General features: G+C 44.9%; 1 protein-coding gene across 15 annotated transcripts in view; it reads left to right on the forward strand.

The window, feature by feature from the left end:
* Positions 1 to 20,882, forward strand: part of Fit1 (Fermitin 1) — a 261,078-nt gene that overhangs the window by 14,301 nt on the left and 225,895 nt on the right. For all 15 annotated transcript variants that reach the window (XM_067119924.1, XM_067119918.1, XM_067119929.1 and 12 more), the window contains exon 2: positions 1,636 to 1,943. In XM_067119924.1, the coding sequence (XP_066976025.1) occupies positions 1,802 to 1,943 (142 nt within the window). In that variant the 5' untranslated portion in view covers positions 1,636 to 1,801. The remainder of the gene's footprint in view (positions 1 to 1,635; positions 1,944 to 20,882) is intronic.

Consider the following 20,882-nt stretch of genomic DNA (forward strand, 5'->3'; position numbering starts at 1 on the left):
GGTCTAGTCTGTCACCTGAAGGTAGCCCTTTCCTCCTCAGTCGAGATTTAGCTACTGATGAGAAGATTCGATCAGTCTTCCTCTCCCAAGGACCTCAGGCTCCTGGGCAGCATGTAGCTCTTGTTTAGGGTTCCTGCCTCGTGCTTTGCACGTGCCCTTGCAAGAGTCATCAGACAGAGTTCTGACTCTCAAGACCATCTCTCTTCTCGCTCCAGCATTGGAGAAGAAGATAGATGATCTTCTTGAACTATCTTTGCCGTGAGCATTCAAGGGATGGTGATCAGTAGCTCAACTTCGTCTCGGATGTCGTAGCAAGCTCCGAACCCGTCTGCACCTGTTGCCAGGTTTGAGTTCTTCATGATCCCGCTCCCCCTTGGACTTTGTAGTTGATGATCCAGATCAGTCACTGCTTTGTCCTGTTAGGGTGCTGCGGTGCTTTCTGAAGAAATCTTGACATCTCTAATGGATGTCGACGACTTTGCGCTAGGACTAACCCACCCAAGAAAGAAGTGTCCAAGGACACGTCTTTCCTTTTGGCCTCTTGAGACAATTGGAAGGGCGCACTTTGCAGCTGACGTTGACGACACCTGTACACTCCACCTGAGAGCTCACAAAGTCAATGGCTTGGTCCATCCCACGCTTTCTGGAAGTTTCTTTCAGTCTGAAAGCAGAGATGTGGTCTCATCAGACCACATTTATGTCTTTCTACCTTCGGGTTGTTGCCCACGAGTCCTTGGAACTCCCTTTCCTTGGACCTGTGGTGGCTGCCCAACAGGTTGTGTTTTCTTACCCGGCTCCTACAAGAGCACAGGTAACATCTCGCCTAAGGTGTGAGGTTCTGGAAGTGAGAGGGATTACAAGAGTGATTGGCCTCTCCTCCTGCTCCTCCTTCCTCGTCCCCCTGCTTCTCTTCCTTCGTGCAGAGGATGGACTCGAACCGACTTGCTGGAACTGGCATCTGATGCGGTAAGCTTACCCATCAAGCACCCGTTCTATTTTTCCTTCCTAGAATCATAGAAGCAATCCGGCTCCTTCCTCTAGCAAATAAAAACTTAGAGTGGAACTTGAAAATGGTTCGGCCTCTCCAGCTGTCCAACTGATTTGGTAGTTGCCAATGGAAGCCTCCTATTGTAGGTGAACTGGAGCTCAACCATCCATCACTCAACTGCAGCAAAAAAGAAAAAACAAACATGAACACTCGAACACATCACATTCACAAACAAAAACATACAAAACAAACATAATGGAAAAGCCGTCAAACGAAACAAATACGAGAAACTAAACACACATTTCATAATATAAGCCCACTTTCCAAACGCCACTACAACACTTGAATCCTAGGCCGGAAGGCAAAGTAGAGTGCAGACTGACAGGTGGATAGAGCTTTCCCCACCTGTTGGTAGGTAATCCCTTCTCAGTAAGTCTGAATGGCCTGAAGCAAAATCCTGTGTATAGAACTTTAGTTGTGTATGTTAGGAGAAATGACTTAAAAAATTTGTTTATTCTATGTTGTCCTACCGACGAGAGGTTTTATAGCTATCGTAATAGAGGTCATTATTTAGAAAATATAAATTATAAATTTCTAATACTTGTTTATACCAGAAATTTGAAAAAAGTGTATTCTCCAATTTTCAGGAATAACAAACAAACGAATTAAGGAGTGTTCACATTTGCAAGTGAGAGAAATTTTTTAGTGGATTTTGTTAAAAGTGAATTTCAGAGTGGTTTAGTCTTGTAGTCTTGGAAGGAAATACACAGATTATTTTTGTGATCAGTGACTGAAAGAAAAACATCTGGCAACATGATGGCCGACGGAAAACTCATTGGTGACGGGTCGTGGGAGCTCCACATCCACGTCACCGACCTGCAGGTGGAAAGGGTGCTGAGGGTCAAGAGTGACCTTCATATCGGAGGGGTCATGCTGAGACTTGTTGAGGAACTGGGTGAGTTTGTGCTTCAGCATTAGTCATTTTATATATAAGGATTATTTTTATTATTTGATAAACGTGGCACTTCACGTTCATCAGGTTTTTGAAGGAAATTTATTGCTCTTTTGTATCTTGTTATAAATCATGCACACTTTGGTCAGTTTTGTAAGCAAATGGGTATCTTTATTGCATGGAGTTATGTATAGATTATTTCTTGTGTTAAATTTTTCTGTTTTAAGCATAAGATGTGTTCCTTTAGTGAACTGAGTTACAGTGAACCCCCCGTATTCGCGGGGGATGCGTCCCACACCCCCCCGTGAATAGGTCAAATCTGCGAATGCTTAAAACCCCTCTAAAAACACTTAGAACTGCCCATTTTGATAGCTTAAACCAAGAAAAACCCTGTAAAAATGTGTATACCTGAATATTTTAGGAGTTTTATCACAAAAAGTGCATTTATTCATGAAAATTATATGAAAATACAGTAATTAGTGAATATTTCTCAGTGAAAAATATCGCGAATGGGCGAATTTTCCGCGAATGATGGCTAGATATGTTCCACAGAGAAACCCGCGAATGCGTGAGTCCGCGAACCATGAGAACGCGAATACCGGGGGTTTACTGTACTTAGGAATTATGAATGTTTAAGTTATGGAGGTAACTGGTGAGTTTTCATAAGTGTTAAAATAACTTTCATCTGTTTTCAAACTTGAATGGACAGGCAGAGATGAAGATGTGGAAGTTCCCTTTGGACCCTAAATTGAAATAAGCTGGAGGCCATTATATGAAAATCCAAATTTCTTTGTGAATGTGTCTTGCACCTTTTGGATCTTGTTCAGAGTAGTATGTGTATGTTTGAAGATTCTTCTCATTGTTTGTTGCTTTGGATGCAGTTGTCTTTCCTGCTCTGATGTGGATACCATTATCGTTGAAGTTTATGGGGCAATTGAGTTCTAGTAGTGCAAAAATGGTCTTTGAAGCTTTGTTTGTGCCATGTTTCCCAATTCCCTATAGTTGGTAATTGTTATTGTCAGTGGTTTCCAGATTAAAGGGGACTCTTTTCTGTGTTTTTTGTTCTATTTTTCCTTCTACAACATAAAAACCTAATGGATGATTCTGTTGATTAGAATCTCTGTCAAGACTTTGGGAAATATTTATGTTATTTGTTCCTAAGGAAATACAAACCATTACCTTTTATGTAGGAGTTTCTTTCAGCATGAGCTGGAAACCAGTTGAAAACTTGCTAACAAGGTAGTTACCAGGTGGTTTTACCAGGTGGTTAACTTGTGGTGATGGGGGGGGTGAGTGGGGTAGCATCCCTTACTCACTGTCCGTTACATTCACTTTTCTTTCCACTGTGCTAGAAAACAAATGTGCTCTGCTCTTTTGCACTGACAGGTGTTTAAGAACTTGGCTTTGTAGAAGAGTAGTTGCTCATTGCCATTCTTTTTCATATTGATCATTTTTGTTGCCTTGCGTCTTGTTTTTTATCCAGTTGGAGAAGAAACATGAACATTGTCATTGTGGGTGGTGGGCGGTTTGTGTCACCCGTACCCCTAACTCTCTCTAGTTGGAGCTTCCAGCAGGGGAATTTCCCATTTGTTCCTGCATAGGCACAACTTCAAGCATAAGCTGGAAACAGCCATTCAAACTTACTGACAAGGCAATTAGCTATTGACAGATGGGAAAAGCCCTGCCCACTCTAGTCTGCACTCCATGTTGCTTTGGGCTGCCATTGAGTGTAGACATCTCTTTGGACTCTGCCAGATTTTGCTGTTCACACTTTTCATGATTAAACTTGAGTATTTGTTTTTCATTTGTATTTGACTGTGTCTTTGTGTTTTTATGGATCAGACTCAGAGTCAAAATAGATATGCCTGCAAGGAACTAGGTATAGATTTTTCCTTGCTAGGATTTGATTTTTTTTTTTTCATTGGAAATGCAGTAGCTTCTTGAAAGTGTTCATCAGTAGCTATACCTAGTAATATTTATACCATAGAAGATGCAGTCCTTCGATTATGGCCTTCCATTTAGCCTAGTAGAGGAAGAAGGCCCTAAAAGCTGTAACCTTCTAAATTCCTTGGATGGGGTGACGTAGTCTTTGGTTTTTTCCACCCCAACCAACTCTCTTTTTCCATGCTGTGTACCTGCGAAGGGAAAGTCTACCCTGCTTTCAAAGTCTAGTTAGGCTTCTTTCTGTGAGCTTCTCCCCCCTCAGGGGAGGGCAGGGGAGATCAGTCACCAGCGGTGATCGGCTTTTCCTGGGTCGGCTTGAAACTTTGTATCTTCCATTCAGATTCGAGGTCTGCTTCCATCTCGCTGTTATGTTTGTTTTTTTCTCAACTTGGGAAGTGTTATTTACTTGAAGATATGGAGCAAGGGCAGTGGTTGTACTTCAACATATTTGGGAGTAAATCTTAACCTAAAACCTAAATTTATTTTCTAATCCTTTTACAGTAATGTATTTACAAGCAATCCACAACAGCACAAGTGACCTCTGTATTCCTTTGGACAATATTTTGCTGGATCAGTCCCTGTCTAGCCACACACTAACCTACAATCAATCCAGAGGACACTCACAAATATATACAACTTGATGATCATCAATTTTCTATACACCTTTTTCCTTTAACTTGTCAATACACAAAAGTAAAATGAGTTACACCGAAAAAGAAACAAACCTCCAGTACATATGAGTCAAAGAAATCATTCAGGATTATTTACTCAATTGAGCTTTTTCACAAAAAGAACTTAGTACAGTTTATATAGGCAGTCCCTGGTTTACGATGGTGGTTCCGTTCCTAAGCGTCGTAAGCTGAAAATCGCCGTGAGTCGAGACATCGTTGAAAATTGTAAGAAAACCTTAGAAAACCTTACTTTTAATCTTTTGGGTGGTTTCTTGAAAAAAGATGTAACCTGCATTTTCACCGAGTTTTTCATCAAAAAAACCTCCAAATATTGATTATTCTACTGTTTTGGAGCCATAATTCTTCTGTCAGATCAGCGTCATAAGTGTGATAACCCTGGAACATGTGTCGTAAAACGAATTAATTTCTGATGCATATATTTGAAAAGCGTTGTAAGCTCGGAACGTCATAAGCCGAACCCATTGTAACCCGGGAACTGCCTGTATTTGTTTAATCAGCTCCTTGTAATACACCAAAATGTTTTTCCAACATATAAATGACATGAGGTAAGAGTCTTCTCTCTTTTAGAACTGGTTACCTCAGAACGTTTCAAAAAGGAAGTTTGACTTATAAATCAACTTTATTTTTTGTTTCATCACACAATACAGTAGCAGGAATTATATCAGCCTCACACAAAAAAAATTTGCAGTATAGTATATGATTACCATCTATCATGTATGTACGTGGAATTCCACATAAATGAGATTCTTTAACAGGTTTCCATAATGCCCTCTGTACCCTAGTAATTCATGACTTCCAAGTATCATTTTCTTGCCAGCACACCAACTGATTCATATCCTCACAAGGGATGGACTTTTCCACAACTACTCATGCAGAGAAAGGTCCATTATTAGCAATATTATGAAAGGTGGATGTTGACTACAAAAACAATGAAAACAAAATTAACGAACAGACAACAACTCATTATATAAGGCAAAACCAAAAAAATAGTTTATTTTCACAGATACTGACTATCTTTTAACACTACATCATCTATCTATAAGCTTTTGAGCTTACACTGAGTCAAGTTCCTTCTCTCACCACAACTCTTTGGAGTCTTACAGAGAGGTGTTGCACAGCCTGTTCGTGCGGCTCATGTGTTTCCCATGCGCCTGCTCTACAGGATGGGATTACAGGTTGCAACGGGCTAGTGGTGTTCTGGATGTCTGTCCACGGTCGGACAACTGTAGTGACAGGGGAGCACTTCGACTCTTCTCACCGTAGCCCATCACGGTTTCACAGAGAGATTTGTGCGACCCGTTGTGGTGGCTCATTTGCTATCCATGGGCCTGGTCTGTGGACTGGGTTTACTGGTGGGAATGGGGTAACTTTGTTCTCTCAGTCCATCCATTTTTGGTTGGTGGTTGTGGGCAGTCAAACAAGGCTCCTCTCCTCACCGCAACTCAGGATTTGCATGGAGAGGGTTAGTGTGTGACCTGTGTGCTTTGGATTGGGTCTACTGCAGGCATCCCAGCTCTCTTGATTTTCGAAGTCCATGCATGGTTAGATGATCATGGTGGATATGTGAGCAGAGTAATTGTGGATGCCTTCACTCCTTGGGTCACTCAGAGAGGGTTTGCACAACTCACTGAGTGTGACATAACGTGACCAGTGCAAACCACCATTGGGGTTCATGTGACATGTTTGCCAGTAGCGTTCCCGATCTTTGGATTGGTTTTTTTGGTGGGGAGATGCTCCTTCCCAGCTTTCTTTGGAAGGTTTTGGAGTTTACCTGCATCGTTTCCATGCTCAGTAGGTTAGAGCTTTCAGAGGGCGTGTGCTCCGAGCTATTCTTCTCCAGGGAGAGTTCTTTGAACTCTTGCCACCTCTCGTAGGCATGACTAGCGGCATGACTGAAGGGGAGTTGGAGGAGCAGTGTCAAGGCTTGTTCTTCTCCTCCTTCCTCAGTTTAACCAAGCACTAGGCAAGGAGGCATCAGTGTTCAAGATGGAACTGGAATCTGACGGTGACCCCGCTGTGGTTCATACTTCTCAGACAAGAGGCTCATCTGTTTCATTATGGGTTAAGAAATGCCTTAGAGAGCAAAGGTCTGGTGGTCTTCTCCTGTGACTGAGGAAAGAGCAGTGCAGGTAGCCTAGGACCAAATGGAAATGATTGTTCCTGTGTTTTGGATCCTTTGCAGACTGCACCATCGTGGCAATTCTTGGAATTTTTAGCTCCTTGAGAGCAAAATTCCTGGGAAGCAACCACAGCGTGCACTGGGCCCTTGGTCTTTTCTTACGGGTTGTCATTCATGTTACTCTAAGGCTTTTCCTGATCCATTGCCATAATCTCAGGAAGCGAGTGGTGTCTGGACAGTGTTAGCTCCATGACCAATGGGTCTGGGAGTACCCTTGTTTTCCAGGAGATTGTGCTATCATCTTCCCTACTGCTTTCATGTCATAAGTGGTTGTATCACAGGTGAAGGAGGTGACTCCCTGGTGCTGATGGAAGAGTTAGAAGGTGAGATCCTCCCAAAGCACCACTTGTGAGTGATCTTGGTTTCCATAAGAGAGACAGTTTCCTTCTCTCTTCCTTTCTCAGACACGAATTGAGAAAAGGAGGGACGGAAAAGCAGAACGAAAGGGGATGTTGAAGCTGGCAGTACTCTCTCTCCAACTGCCATGAGTTGGGATGTGTGTTACGCCGTTGGGTAGTACAGCATTAACAGGGAGCAAAACCTTGGTTGGTCTCTGACCTTCATGATGGCTACTGTTTACTATTGAAGAACCATTACCCTTCTTACTTGAAAACTGGTACTGTATTGGGTTTGGCCCAACAGTCACAGAGTAGGCTATATAGTTGTAGCATTGCCAAGATGGTGGGTTAGTTGCTCCAGAACAGAGATTGCTTCTGTCATTCAATTTTGGGAAGATGACAGTGCAGTCCTTGTCTCAGTAGTTACCTGTTGTCATTGGAGAAGCTTGTTCCTCACAGGTGTCTCCACCTGCACTTTCTTCAGTGGCAGCTGAAGTAGCATTGCTCAGCACCAAGCAATTTCCCCCCCCCCCCAGGAGTTTGAAATATCTCCCTCCTTAGAGGCAGCTGTTTACAGACACATTGAAGGACAGTTAGGGTGCACACCTGTATGGCTTGTTCGCATCAGGTGTGCCAACACTGGATGAGCCTGATCTGCACAACAGCCTTCTTGAAATGCAAACATCTTTGCTAGCCATCAAGGCATTCCAGGAACATCTAGATGTGTTACTCAGTTGTGTTGAAGAGTGACATCACCACCTTAGTGGCATATGTCAACAAGTAGGGGAGGTTGATGTTTCTTTCTTCTCTGTCAGTTGGCAAGGCAGATGCACAAGAGGTCAGTTTGCTGCACCATTGTGCTGTCAGTTACATTCTTGGCAAGCTGAGTGTAATGGCAGACCAGCGCAGCTGCCAGTGTCAGGTGTTGGGGATGTAGTCCTTACACCCATGTTTAGCTGGAAGACTTCCAGCCCTGGTGACCTTTTTGCCACATGGCTAAACAGGAAGCCCCTGGTGTCCTACCTTCCCATTCCAGATATGTGGGCATGAATGGTAGATGCTTCCCAACACCCCTTGGACAGCGTGGACATCTATCCCTTCCCACTGCTCAACTTGATGCATCAGGTAATTAACTGAGTCTAGATGACATTGGGTCTCAGGTGACCCTGGTGGTGCCTCATTGGCTACACGCCAAGTGCCTACTCTCTTGGTTGAGGCACTGAGAGGTATTCACTCTTGGCCCACTCTCCTTAATCAGCTACTTATTCAGAGGTACCACCAGACTGTTCACTCCCTCCAGCTTCACCTGTAGAGATTATCCAGCAGATCCTGCAAGAGAGAAGCTTCTCTTGCAGGACTGCATGGGAGGTGTCTGACTACTGTACTTGAACTTACTAGGGAAAGCGGGCAATCTATGTGACTGATATCATAGAAAGGGTGTTCAAAGGCTATCACTCTGCCTTGAGCCAGGTGGTTAAACTAAGGGGCACTGGTCTCTCTTTTTGAGAGAGTTATTCATGCTCATGAGGAACTTTAAGCAATCTTGTGCTCTTAGGAGATTCTTCCAACGGAATGGGTTGTGACACTTTCCGCAGTCTAACCCAGGTGCTCTATGAGCTTTTTGTGAAGCATATTGGGGATTTACACAGCTTGTCCTACCTAATCTGGATCTTGGGGTTGGGGTTTTTTCTTTTCGTAGTTTGTTCCTGAGTTTGTTGCAAAAACTCAAACCTGTCAGTCTGAAAAGAGATATAAGAGTTTCTCAATCCCATCCTTATGGGATATGCCATATGTGACCTTTAAGATACTTTCTTGAAAGGACACGATCTCTTTGGCAAGAGTTTTAGCAACTTCCACTTAGTACTGGCAAGCATAAGAAGGAAGTGTCCAGGAATACCCTCCCTTTCTGGCTTCGCAAAGTGATCAGATGAGCTTATGACTCCTTATAGGATGACAATATTTATTTAGTTGGGTGAGAGCTCACAAAGTCTGGGATGTGAAACCAACCCTTGCATTTTGAAAGAATATTTTGGTGTTTCAGGTAATGAAGGCAGGGTTTGTAAATGCCAGGCCACATTCACGTCATTCTATCTGAGGGATGTTACTGACAAGTCCCTGGATGCTTTCTCCTTGGGACCTGTGGTGGCTCCTCAGTAAGTTGTGTAGGCATCCAAGCTCAATTAGGACAGAAGCACGTGTCACCCGAGTGCTTTGTTGTGTCTAAGGATGAATGTCCGGTTACTGGTCTCATCCCTTTTTGTATTATCTCCCTAGGTGGAGCAGCAGCTGATGCCTGATACAGGTTGGATCAGACCATTTACAGGTAAGCTGCTTAATTGAGCAACCAGTTTTAGAGTTGCTTCTTTAATGCAACTCTGTACACTCTTCCAACTTGTGTAACCCTTATAGGGGTCTCACTTGGTTCTCTGAAGATTTCCTTATTTAAGCAAGACTCTTGATACTCGTTCAGGCTCATTGCCCTACTGTGCTGTCGTCACAATATCAGATTGAGTGGGACGTTAAGGAGTCATCATTCCCTTGTGCTCACGTATGTGACCAGGAGTGTGACTTGTTAGGTTTCCAACTTCAGTCAGCTGAGAGAAACAACCTCCCACCTAAGGAACAAACAATAGATTTTAAAGTAATATCACAGTTTTGTAAAGTAAATTGTATTTTTCGTAACTATACAAACCTGAGGTCCTTTACATTAGGAATTACAGTGAAGGTGGAAATGGCTGTTAAACTTTTGAACAAGGTGGTTAGGAGTAACTACTGTCCGGTAGGCAGGTGGGACTCCCACCTGCCTAGATGTAAACATTCCAGTTTGCCTTTCGGTCCAGGTTTCAGATTGAGGATTGGCATGAGGTGGCCATAAATGTAATGTAAAGGACCTCAGGTTTGCATAGTTAGGAAAAATACAGTTGACTTTAAAAAACTGTGATATGTTCTTATACGATATACAAACCATCGGCCCTTTACATTAGGAAGACTCACTGGTTGGAGAGAGGAATCTGAGTGAGTCCTGAGCTGACTGGACTTCGCCTCACGTGGGCTACTTCTCCTGGTCAAAAGGGCAATGAGGAGTACTGTGCCTCTGACATATTGATTGGAGTATAGGAACTGCGAGATCAATTGTCAGACTTCTGGACCTTTTTGAATGAGTGAGGAATCGTAACTCATACGAAAATAGGCTAGGAAGAACCTTAAGAGTTAGGGGCAGTAAGGCAAAAACCAGAAAAGGGTTTGCCTTATTGCCAGGGTGCTCGATGTGTAAGCTTACCGCATCAGACTCCAGTTCCATCAGGTGTCGGTTCAAATCCCATTCTCTGCCCAAATGAGGAGGAGAGGCTATCACTCTCGTAATACCTCCCACTTCCAGAACCTCACACCTTAGGCGAGATGCTACCTGTCCTCTTATAGGAGGTGGGTAAGAAAACACAACTTGTTGAGCAGCCACCATAGGTCCAAGGAAAAGGGAGATTCCAAGGACTTGTGGGCAATAACTCGAAGGTTGAAAGACATAAATGTGGTCTGATGAGACTACATCTCTGCTTTCATACCAACAGATACTTCCAGAATGCTTGGGATGGACCAAGCCATTGACTTCATGAGCTCTTGGGCGGAGTGTATAGGTGTTGTCATTGTCAGCTGCAGCGTATGCCCTTCCGTTGTCTCAAGAAGCTAAAAAGAAAGGTTTGTCCTTGGACACTCCTTTCTCGGGCGAGTTAGTACCAGCGAAAAGTCGTCGACATCCATGAGAGATGTCAAGGCTTCTTTAGAAAGTGTCATTGACTACAAAGTCCAAGGGGGAGGGGAGCATGAAGGACTCAAACCTGGCAACAGGTGCTGACAGGTTCAGAGCTTGCTATGACATCCAAGACGAAGTTGAGCTACTGATCACCATCCCTTGAATGCTCATGGCAAAGAAGGTCCATGAAGATTGTCTGTCCACTTCTCCAATGCTGGAGTGAGACAAGAGATGGTCTTGAGAGTCAGATCTCTGTCTGATGATTCTTGCAAGGGCATGTACGGAGCACGAGGCAGGAACCCTAAACGAGTTACATGCTGCCCAGGGGCCTGAGGTCCTTGGGAGAGCTAGACTGATCGAATCTTCTCAGCAGTAGCTAAATCTCGACTGAGGAGGAAAGGGCTACCTTCAGGTGAAAGACTAGACCGAATGTGTACCTAAGTCTTTCACAACTGAACCGGAGAGAAGCAGGTCTTGGCAAAGAAGACGAGGAAGTCAGCGACGTGCTGAAGAGCGGCCCTGACCAGAGAAAAAGTCCCGTCAGTGACACCAACCAGCAAAGACAGCTCTAGTCCCTGGGTTACTGCTGCAGAGGATTGATAGAGATATTCAGCTATCTCTGTTGCTGCTCGTCGAGAAGCCTATGCTTGCAAGGGAAGCCATATGGTCTCCTGTGGAGAAGGCACAGGGATTATACTGCCTGAGGAACCTCTTCATGTGTCACTGACACAGATGGTCGGGACAAGGAGGAACTCTTCTTGGTACCTTGGAAGCAGAGCTAGCAGGTCGGGCAAAAGGCGAAGTCTTCCAGCATTCATCTTAAATTTGGGGTGAACAACACTTGAACAACACTTCGTTGAACACCTTGTGAATTAGATAAATATGGAGGGAAGACGAAGACATCGAGGTTGTCCAGCAATGTTAGCATGCATCACCATAGCAGCCCATGTGTCTGGTACGATGGATCAGAAGACTTTCAGACTTATCCGATGTGTCTGGTACAATGGATCTGAAGACTTGCAGACTTCTGTTGTGCCAGGCGGCGAACAGAAAAATGGTAGGGAGCCCTCAAGTCCAGCAACCTCTCCGTGAAGTATTGAATGAAGGGAGCACTCTGCCCCTATCACTCGATGCCAGAGGTTGAGCTTGCCTACCAATATATCCCATGTCTGGAATGTATCTGGCTGACAGCTCTACAGAGCGTACCAACGGTTCACTCGAGCACCTGTAATGTCAACCAGAGCAACAGGAGGGAAACGAGACCCTCTTGTTTGTGGGCAGTGCCACTACTTTGGTGTTGTTGCTCACAACTTCACTGAGCATCTCGAGAAACTGATCCTGAAACTCGCGGAGGGTCAGAAAGACTGCTTTGAGTTCCAGGATGTTGATGAGAAGGTACTTATCGTCTCGGTCGCACACCTTGAAGACAATGGTCTTACAGGTGTGTGCCTGTTCCTCAGTCGGTGCATCTGAGAACAGAAGCATGTTGCAAGGAGAATATGCAGACATATTCAGAGGTTCCTGTTGATCAAGCACCAGGCTAAATCCTCCCTCATCCTTCAAGAGAGGAAAGGATTAAGGACCGGAAGCAGACCTCCTCCATTCTCCACAGAAGAGAACGAAGGTGAAGTTGCCCTGAGGGGACAGCTTTTGTAGTGACGACAGGAGACTGAAGACGATTAGCTCTAACTGAGCTGGCTGCCAGGAACACGGGAGAGGAGACGGAATGGAAATTTGATGAAAGGTGGCTGAGACCTCAAGGGAAGCAGATGCTTCTCCTGAAGGATATCTACTACCAGGCCTCCTCGGCTATGTCTCTGCCATGAGTCCAGTGACTCAACAGGCATCAGCAGGAGGAGAACGCCGCTCTTAGCGTTCTCCCTTCCTCTCCTTCCCTCTGCCCTCTTTCTGATTGGAAAGAGGGTTGAAAGAGACTTATGTACACGTACTTTTTAAGAAGAGAAAGAAGGCTGGGTGTTTCCGCGAGCACCCTTCGAAGCCTGGGACTTCTTAAGTGGCTGAGGAAGGACTAACCTGCCCTAAGGTTGGGCCATAAGTTACTAAGACCTGAAGGTCTTAGCCACTGCCTGGAGGACAAGACAGTTGTCTTGGCATGTTCCTTGTCTACCGTGGCATCTACCAACTCTCTGCGAAAGAGAGAGGCAGAACCCAGTGACTTATGACAACTCGGGACTTACGAAACTGGAGATCTGAATCAGGACAGTGTCCTTTTTAGCACCAGGATTGCCCACAGGTTGCTGTTTGGTGCTGGGTAGGAAGATCCACCCCTCAACTGGCACAGTCTCCAGAAGACAGAGTCCTCTTCAGGAATGATCTCATTTCAGGAAGCAAGGCCTTGCAGGGTGACGGCGCAGATCCAACACAGGCAGCGAAGGACAACATTCAGTAAGTCAGAGAAGGATACAGTCACACCCTTGTACCAGGAGTGGAGAGCGTGAGGTTCAAGTGAAAGGGGAGTGAACTTGTTGTGCCCCTGGCCGCTGATCCGAAGATAGCACATGCTCGGGGAAGGCGGCCATTCGCAAGGCTATCAAAATCATGGGTTTGTTTATTAAATGATATCAAACACACACAAAATATACACAGAAACAACACAGAAAGATCCCACCAGGAAAAAAGAGCTTAACGACAGTCAGGCAGAGATCTCCGAAAACATGTCTGCACAGCATGACGGCCGAAAGCAAATTGTAATGTTTACATCCGGGCAGGCGGAACTCCCACCTACCAGATGGTAGTTACTGCCTAACTGCCTTGTTCAAGAGTTTACCTTCCGTTTCCAGCTTTGCTGTAAGTAATTCCTAATGTAAAGGACTGATGATTTGCATATTGTGTAGGAACAATCGTATTTCTCCTATGCATACAAACCAGAGCCTATTTTCGTAATTTCCCTCCCCAACCCACTTTGTCCCCGAATCCGAAGGAAAAAGTGCTTGGTGATGGCAGGTGAGTGAGGGGTACCCATTTGCTGAGGAATACTCGTACATAAAAGACTTTGATTTGCACACTTAGGAAAATATAAAGTAGCTTCTTATATAGCAGTACGTAAAACTCAGTAAATTGTAAATAATTTAATTTGTAGTCATAGTCTTCCTCAATGAATGTGTTTGATTTAAGGTCAGCAGAGAGTCACAGGAAATAAATATATATATTGTGATATTCATATTGAGACATAAAATTTCAGTGAAGCATTCATCATTGTATTCATCAATATCTTTCGGATCAGAGCGGCTTTACAACCATGGTCGTTAATGTAATGCCTCACCGTGAAATGGTCTTGCGGGACTGCATGTTGCATTGCGTCTAGGTCTAGACAAAGGAAGTTTCCTTCAAAACGCCAGTGAACACCAGATAATAACTGGCTTGTGAGATTCCCTTCCTCTTTCCTTCCTCGACCTTTGCCACGCCTTTTGTTGTCTCCTGATGATGATGATGATGATATATGGAGCTAGGGGCAAGCTGTGAAGATTTGTTGCACGTTGACTTTTCGTGATATCAGACTGATTTCTGCTTGGTCTTATCTTGAGGCCGTCTCCTGTCATGGGTGGGATTTTGTCTCCTTATGTCAGTGGTGGACGTGAGCATGCCATCTTCCTACGAATAATAAATTTATATTTTCTTTAGTTCATGTGGTTATATTTCATCTCTGTTCATTTCATATTTCTCTTAGGGCTTGCAGTTATAATTTCCTTGGGTCATAATGTGATTATGCATTTGACTCTCTTCATGTGGTGATTTTACACTGCGCGCGTGCAATAAATTGACAATTAATCTCTGTTGATGGACATTATTTATTTATATGTATTTCATGGCACCTGGGAAAATGTAATACTGAATTTTAAATTTCCTAAAAGTAATTTAGCAAGTAATTACATAGCTATAGTTTCTAACTCGCACGGCAGCCTTTATTTAAAAAACCAAAGTTGCACTTCGATAGTTTAGTGTAGGTGACAAGCGCCCGCCCACCAACAGGAGTACTGGAAAGGACTTAGTAGAAAACCTCATTCTGTTTCTGCTTTGCTCTCGAGTAACATCGGGAGTTTGCTGCAGATTATGTTTGCTGATTTTTGGTTGTATGGCTGGATTTCGGTGAAGTATTATCACTTGTTGAGTAGCCTTCAAGCTTTAATAGCTTTCAGGATAATTTTTTCTAGTTCTTTGGTTATTATTATGTCTGATTCAAGTTCACCTAGTTTTGCTATTGTAGCAAAAGTTGCAAAACCAGGTTAATCAAATCTTCACATGATTCTCATACAATTTATAGTAAATGTAGTTGGCAGAAATATAGTAGGGAGAAAACTTGTGTTAAATGTAATGATTAGCAAGAGTAGAAGGTACCTAATCTCAACTAGACAAGTTAGAGAGGCATAGGAAAAGGATAGCAGCCTCTAGAACCTAGAAATGAGCTTCCCTTAGCCTAGGTTAGAAGATAGCTCTGCTATTCTCTCTTTCCCTCTTCCTAATTTTTCTCCTGTTACTAGCCCTCCTACTTCAACCTACTCCCACACCTGGCTCCCTCATTCCGAACGCGATGCCATTGCCAGTCTAAAGTCTAGGCTTCACAAGAAAATGATCCTACTAGTGAATATAGTGGCGGAGTTTAGTGCGTCACTGAAGGTGTTTATGGGAAAACATATTCAGACGGCGCCACTTCCTGCAAGGTGACTAGTGATAGTGTTGTGCAAGTGGAGGAGGTTGCTTCTTGTCCCACCAGTTCTCCTAGACAAAGATCTCTGTCCTGCTCCCCTAAACCTGGGAGAAGACATGCTGGAAGTCCAAGGGAGGCTGGTGGGGGTTTGCCCATGGGTTGCGGCCCCCCTCAGTCAAACCTGTTGTATGAATATCCCAGGTTTTGACAGACAGCTGCTGGAAAGGCGTCTTGGATGTGCACCAGTTGTCGTCCGACCCTCAAGACTCCAGCCCAGACTTGGAAGTGCTGTAAGCACTTTCTAGATTCGTCTCATCCATTGAAGAGGCACACAGGTGATGCTGGCCGCTCTTCTCTGCTGCCCAGTTAGCAGTTAAGGAGCCGGGTGCAGTCCTCAACCTTCCTGCAGCACATGGGACAGTCCGGAGTATTTCTCTCCTGAGCGTACTTGTATTGGACGCCAGTATTTGGCTCCCAAGCACCCAACGATCCTTCTAAGGCACTCACTGTCATTGTTCAAGCACCCATCTCCTCAAGTGTCCATCGTCAGTTGCCAAGTGCCCAGCACCCTATGCCAACTCCCAAGCGCCCGGCACCAACTCTTCATTATCATCTGCTCGGAGCGCCAAGCACCCATTTCCAACCGTGGATCTCCTAGCCTACGCAGCTCTCCTTCAATCTTTGCGGGCAAGCTTTCCATCCCTTTTTCAGCTCCAGCTAGCCCCTGGTCTCGTCTGCCTCGACCTTCCTGGATGAGGAGCCATCCAGATGACAGACCTAGGCTCCCCACAATGGTGCTTTCCTTGTCTTCTAGGAAGGCACTCAAGGAGATTGCAGTTTGCTTTTCTGCTAAGAGGGAGCAAGGTAAGGCTTCTTTCCTCTTTCCTCCCTTGCGCTTAATCTGTAAGAGGTATCTTTCCTACGCCACCAGGGAAACTCCTTCCCGACGCTCGACGTTTTCGTCAGTGAAAATTATGTTTTTCGTTGGCAGAACTTGACTTCCTTGTCAAAGACCTCTTTGAGTTGTTTGAAGCCTTCAGTTTCTTGGACTGGATGGTGAGAGCACTAGCCAAGAAGATTGAAGATTGAAGGATTTAATTGGAGACTTCTCGGACTGGCTACGAGTCCTTTCTTGTGCAGACAAGACCATCAGGGATGGCTCTCTTGAACTTGCAGCTCTTTTCTCTTTGAGGGTTTTGAAGAAAAGGAGTCACTCAGGCCCAGAAGTCATACCTCCAATAGAAGCCAACGTAGGATCTTCTGGCGCATTCTTCCAAATGCCCCAAGGATTCATCCATGTTTGTTCTTAAGACAGTCTGTCCTCTCCAGCAACATCCCTTCCGTGGGAGTAAGCCCAAGTCCAGTCTGGGACCTGCTCCAATTTTTGCTTCTCAGCCAGAACTATCAAGAGGGGCTGAAGCCCTTGCCCAAGAAATGAGGAAAAAGTCCTCTATGCACAAATGGGAGCCAATCTTCTCGAGTTTTGGGAGGAGTGGAGTATCAGAGGGACAGAACAGTGGATTGTCAAGGTTCTGAGGCGGGGGCTACTCCATTCCGTTCGTGGAGAGCCCCCCTTTGGTCCCTTCTCCCGTTGTTTTGATGGCGCAGAAAAACTTTTGGCCCTTTAGGAGAAGGCCTCCTCTGTCCTTCGAAATGGAGCCATTGAAGAAGTCAAGGACATCAACTCAGAGGGCTTCTACTACGTCTGTTTGTGGTCCCCAAATCATCAGGGTTTGCAGACCAGTCCTCAACATAAGCGCCCTTGTTCTCTTCACGGTAAACGAAGTTCAGATGGAGACGAACCAGTCAGCCCATTCATCCATTCACCAGGGCGATTGGATGATAAACTTGGATATGCAGGACGCATGCTTCCATTTCCTCATCCAGGACACTCTTTCAGGCGCCCCACATCAGCATCTAAACACCTGTCTCCTCTTGGGACTCCTGGCGCTGCCCGAGCACCCACCTGGTGCCAGCTAAATCCTCCAGTTTTGGGCTCTTTGCTTTTGCCTCTCTACAGCACCTCAAGTGTTCACTCGAGCCCTCGCCCCTATAGCTAAATGACTTAAATTTAATAATCACAAACATCAGTCTGTATCTGGACTACTTGCCTCTTCGATCCCCTTCAAGGGAAAAGTGCACGGACTTAAACATCTCCTCCCTCAGGAACTGGGAGTTATCACCTACCTTCAGAAGTCCCAGTTGGCCCCATTACAAGAGTTCCTCTATTTGGGGAGAGTCTCAACTCTCAGACTTTTCAGGATTTTCCATCTTCCAAGAGAATTGCCAGCTGCCTTTCAGATGGTCCACAAATTTCTTGCCCCTTCATCTTGCTCTGCCCATCGGTGGATGAGCCTACTGGGGACTCTGTTGTCCATCAAGATGTTCATCAAATTAGGCAAACTTCTCATGAGAGGTTTGCGACTCTTCCTCAAGGCCAACTGGGACAGAGAAACACAGCCAGACACTTACGTGTTTCCCATCAACCCAGAGACCAAGTTTGGCATGGTGGCGGTCCGAACGTAGACTTTCAGAAGGAAAGCCCTTCATCCTCTGAGCTCAGACCTAGACTTCTCTTCAGACTCCTCGGTTCTGTGTTGGGAACTGGGAAGTTTCCGGGGTGTGGTCTCCGGAAGAACAGAACTTCATATCAACATCAGAGAGCTGAAAGCAATTCACTTAGGGCTTTAGTGCTTATTGACCCTAGTTCACAACAAGACTGTGGTTTCCATTCAGACACTACCACAGCCTTAACGTACATATGAAAACGAGGTGGCACTCACTCATTTTCTGTCTGTCAGACAGCAAGAGACCTTCTACTGTGGACAGATAAAATTGAGTGTGTCTAGTCTTTTGATGTATTCAGAGCAAACTAAATATTCTGGTAGATGAACTGAGCCATTGGAAAGTAGGTCCTTCCCACCAAGTGGACCTTAGATCCCCTTGGTATCAGAATCTGTGATACTATAGGGGAAGACCGACATTGGACCTGTTTGCCACCTCGAGGAGCCATCACCTTCCTCTTTCGTTTTCAGACCTTGGACCCTTTAGCATGGACAACAGACACCTTACTGCAAGATTGGTCCCACTTAGACCACTATGCCTTTCCGCCCTTCAAGTCTTGGGCTCATCAAAATGTTATGATGACTCTCATAACCCCCATTCTGGCCCATGAAAGAATGGTTCCAGGACCTGCTACGGTTGTGGGTGGATTTTCCGAGATTCTCTTTCCTAAAAACCGTGTCTGCTAAGAGATACCAAAGGGTTGTCTGCTCTTACCCTGACAGGCTTCAGACTGTCGGGAAGCTTGTCAGAGCGTGAGGGTTTTTCAAGATGCACTGCAGAGGCTATTGCAAGATGCAGGCATCAATTTCCTAGCCTTGTCTTCCAGGCAACATGGGCGATTTTCCAAAGCTGGTGTCTCAGACTCAACGTCTCTTCTTCTGAGATGTCTGTGACCCAAATTGTGGATTTCCTTCTTTATCTGAGGAGATCTAGGAATCTCTTGTCCTCCACCATTTTGGGGGTATCAAGCTGTGTTTAGCTCAGTGTTTAAACACAGGTCCTGAATCTTGCGTCAATCCCAGGTTTTGATGACCACGTCAAGCCCTTTGATATGTGTAAGCAAAGAAAGGAAGATCAGGTCTCCTGGAACCTCATTGTAGTGTCGAAGTGGGTGACAGGTCCCTCTTTTGAGCCCCTTCGTTCCTTTTCTGGGAGAAACCTTACTCGGAAGAATCTCTTCCTCGTGGCTGTGGCTACTGCTAATATATTAGCGAGTTCCAAGCCATCGATAAGGGGTAGGTTTTTTTTCACAAGGATATGCAGTTTGCTACTTTTTCCATGATTCTTAGCCAAGAATGAGGACCCTTCCAAGCCCTGGCCCCATTCTTTCTCCATTAAGACCTTAACGGTTGCCTTGACCCTGAGGAAGAAGAGAGAGTTCTTTTGCTTGCTAGGTCCTTAAGGTATTTCCTGAGCAGGACCCAGAAGATCAGAGGACCATCCAGTAACCTCTGGTACTCTGTCAAGAACCCGTCTTGTCCTCTGACTAAAAACACATTGCCCTTTATCGATGACTTGGAAGCCCTTTATTGATGACTTGGAACTCGCTAATATGTTAGCAGTAGCCAAGGCATTGGAGGGGTGGGTAGAGCTCTCGGCTAATGCGCTGTTGGCTCAGCGCTCGACTCTCCGACTGGCCAATGAAGAATTAGAGGACTTTATTTCTGGTGATAAAATTCATTTCTCATCATAATGTGGTTCGGATTCCACAATAAGCTGTAGGTCCCATTGCCAGGTAACCAGTTGGTTCTTAGCCACATAAAATAAATCTAATCCTTCGGGCCACCCCTAGGAGAGCTGTTAATCAGCTCAGTGGTCTGGTTAAACTAAGATATACTTAGTAGCCAAGGCCACGAGGAAGAGATTCTTCCTAGTAAGGTTTCTCCGAGTAGAGGAACAAAGGGGTTCAAAAGAGGGGCCTGTCAGCCACTTCGTCAAAGACTTAATTTTTGAGGCTCACTCAGATTCAGGAGGGCATTTTTCCTACTTTTAAAGTGAAGGCTCTTGATGTCAAAGCAGTCTCTGCTTTATTAGCTTTCAGGCACATATGTCCCTCATTTCCATTCTGCAGTTCACCTACTGGAAGTGAGAACCTATCTTTGCATCTCACTATTTGAAAGAAGTTGAAACCGTGTTTTAAAATTGAAGTACCTTGGGGCCATTATCAGTGCCTGGCATGGTATTGTGGGAGGAAGCACGGGAATCTTTTTCTCTTACTGTCTCCTTACTTTAAAGTAAGGTGTCGAATTTTCTGGAGCCAGGGGGTACAATGTACCTGGAGTACCCACCAGTCTCAGTGTATGGGTTGTGGTGTTTGCAGTGTCGGTGAAAGCATTGTCTGGTTGTTTTTTGGTAATGTGCCCAGGGCAGAGACACTTGTGCATGCTTTGCCAGCGACCAGGCCTATCCTCCGCAGCAAAGCTTCCACTGAAGTAGAGGCAACCCACGGCTCAACTGCCACACCACTACAGATTAAGATCAGCACTAACCAGAGGCAGTATTCACCTGGAGTAGCTCTCTTACCACATAAGGAAATGAGAAGTATTGTTTCAATGCTAGCAACTTTTCTATTTCAAAGTCATTACCATAACTTAATGTTTTGAATAGAATATGTTCTGCATCCCCACCCCATTCAATGTGGGATTCAGCCGTGTAATTACTTGGCGTTACTTATGAAAATGATATTTTTAAATATCTAACTTCCCTGGTAGTTACATATATATAGCTTTATCCCGCCGATTCGTCGCGCGCACGGCAGAAATTCAAAATTCGCGGCAATCGCCGATAGATGGTCAGGTGGCCATACCTGA

This window comes from Macrobrachium rosenbergii, chromosome 17, assembly GCF_040412425.1.
Source record: "Macrobrachium rosenbergii isolate ZJJX-2024 chromosome 17, ASM4041242v1, whole genome shotgun sequence".
Classification (NCBI taxonomy): domain Eukaryota; kingdom Metazoa; phylum Arthropoda; class Malacostraca; order Decapoda; family Palaemonidae; genus Macrobrachium; species Macrobrachium rosenbergii.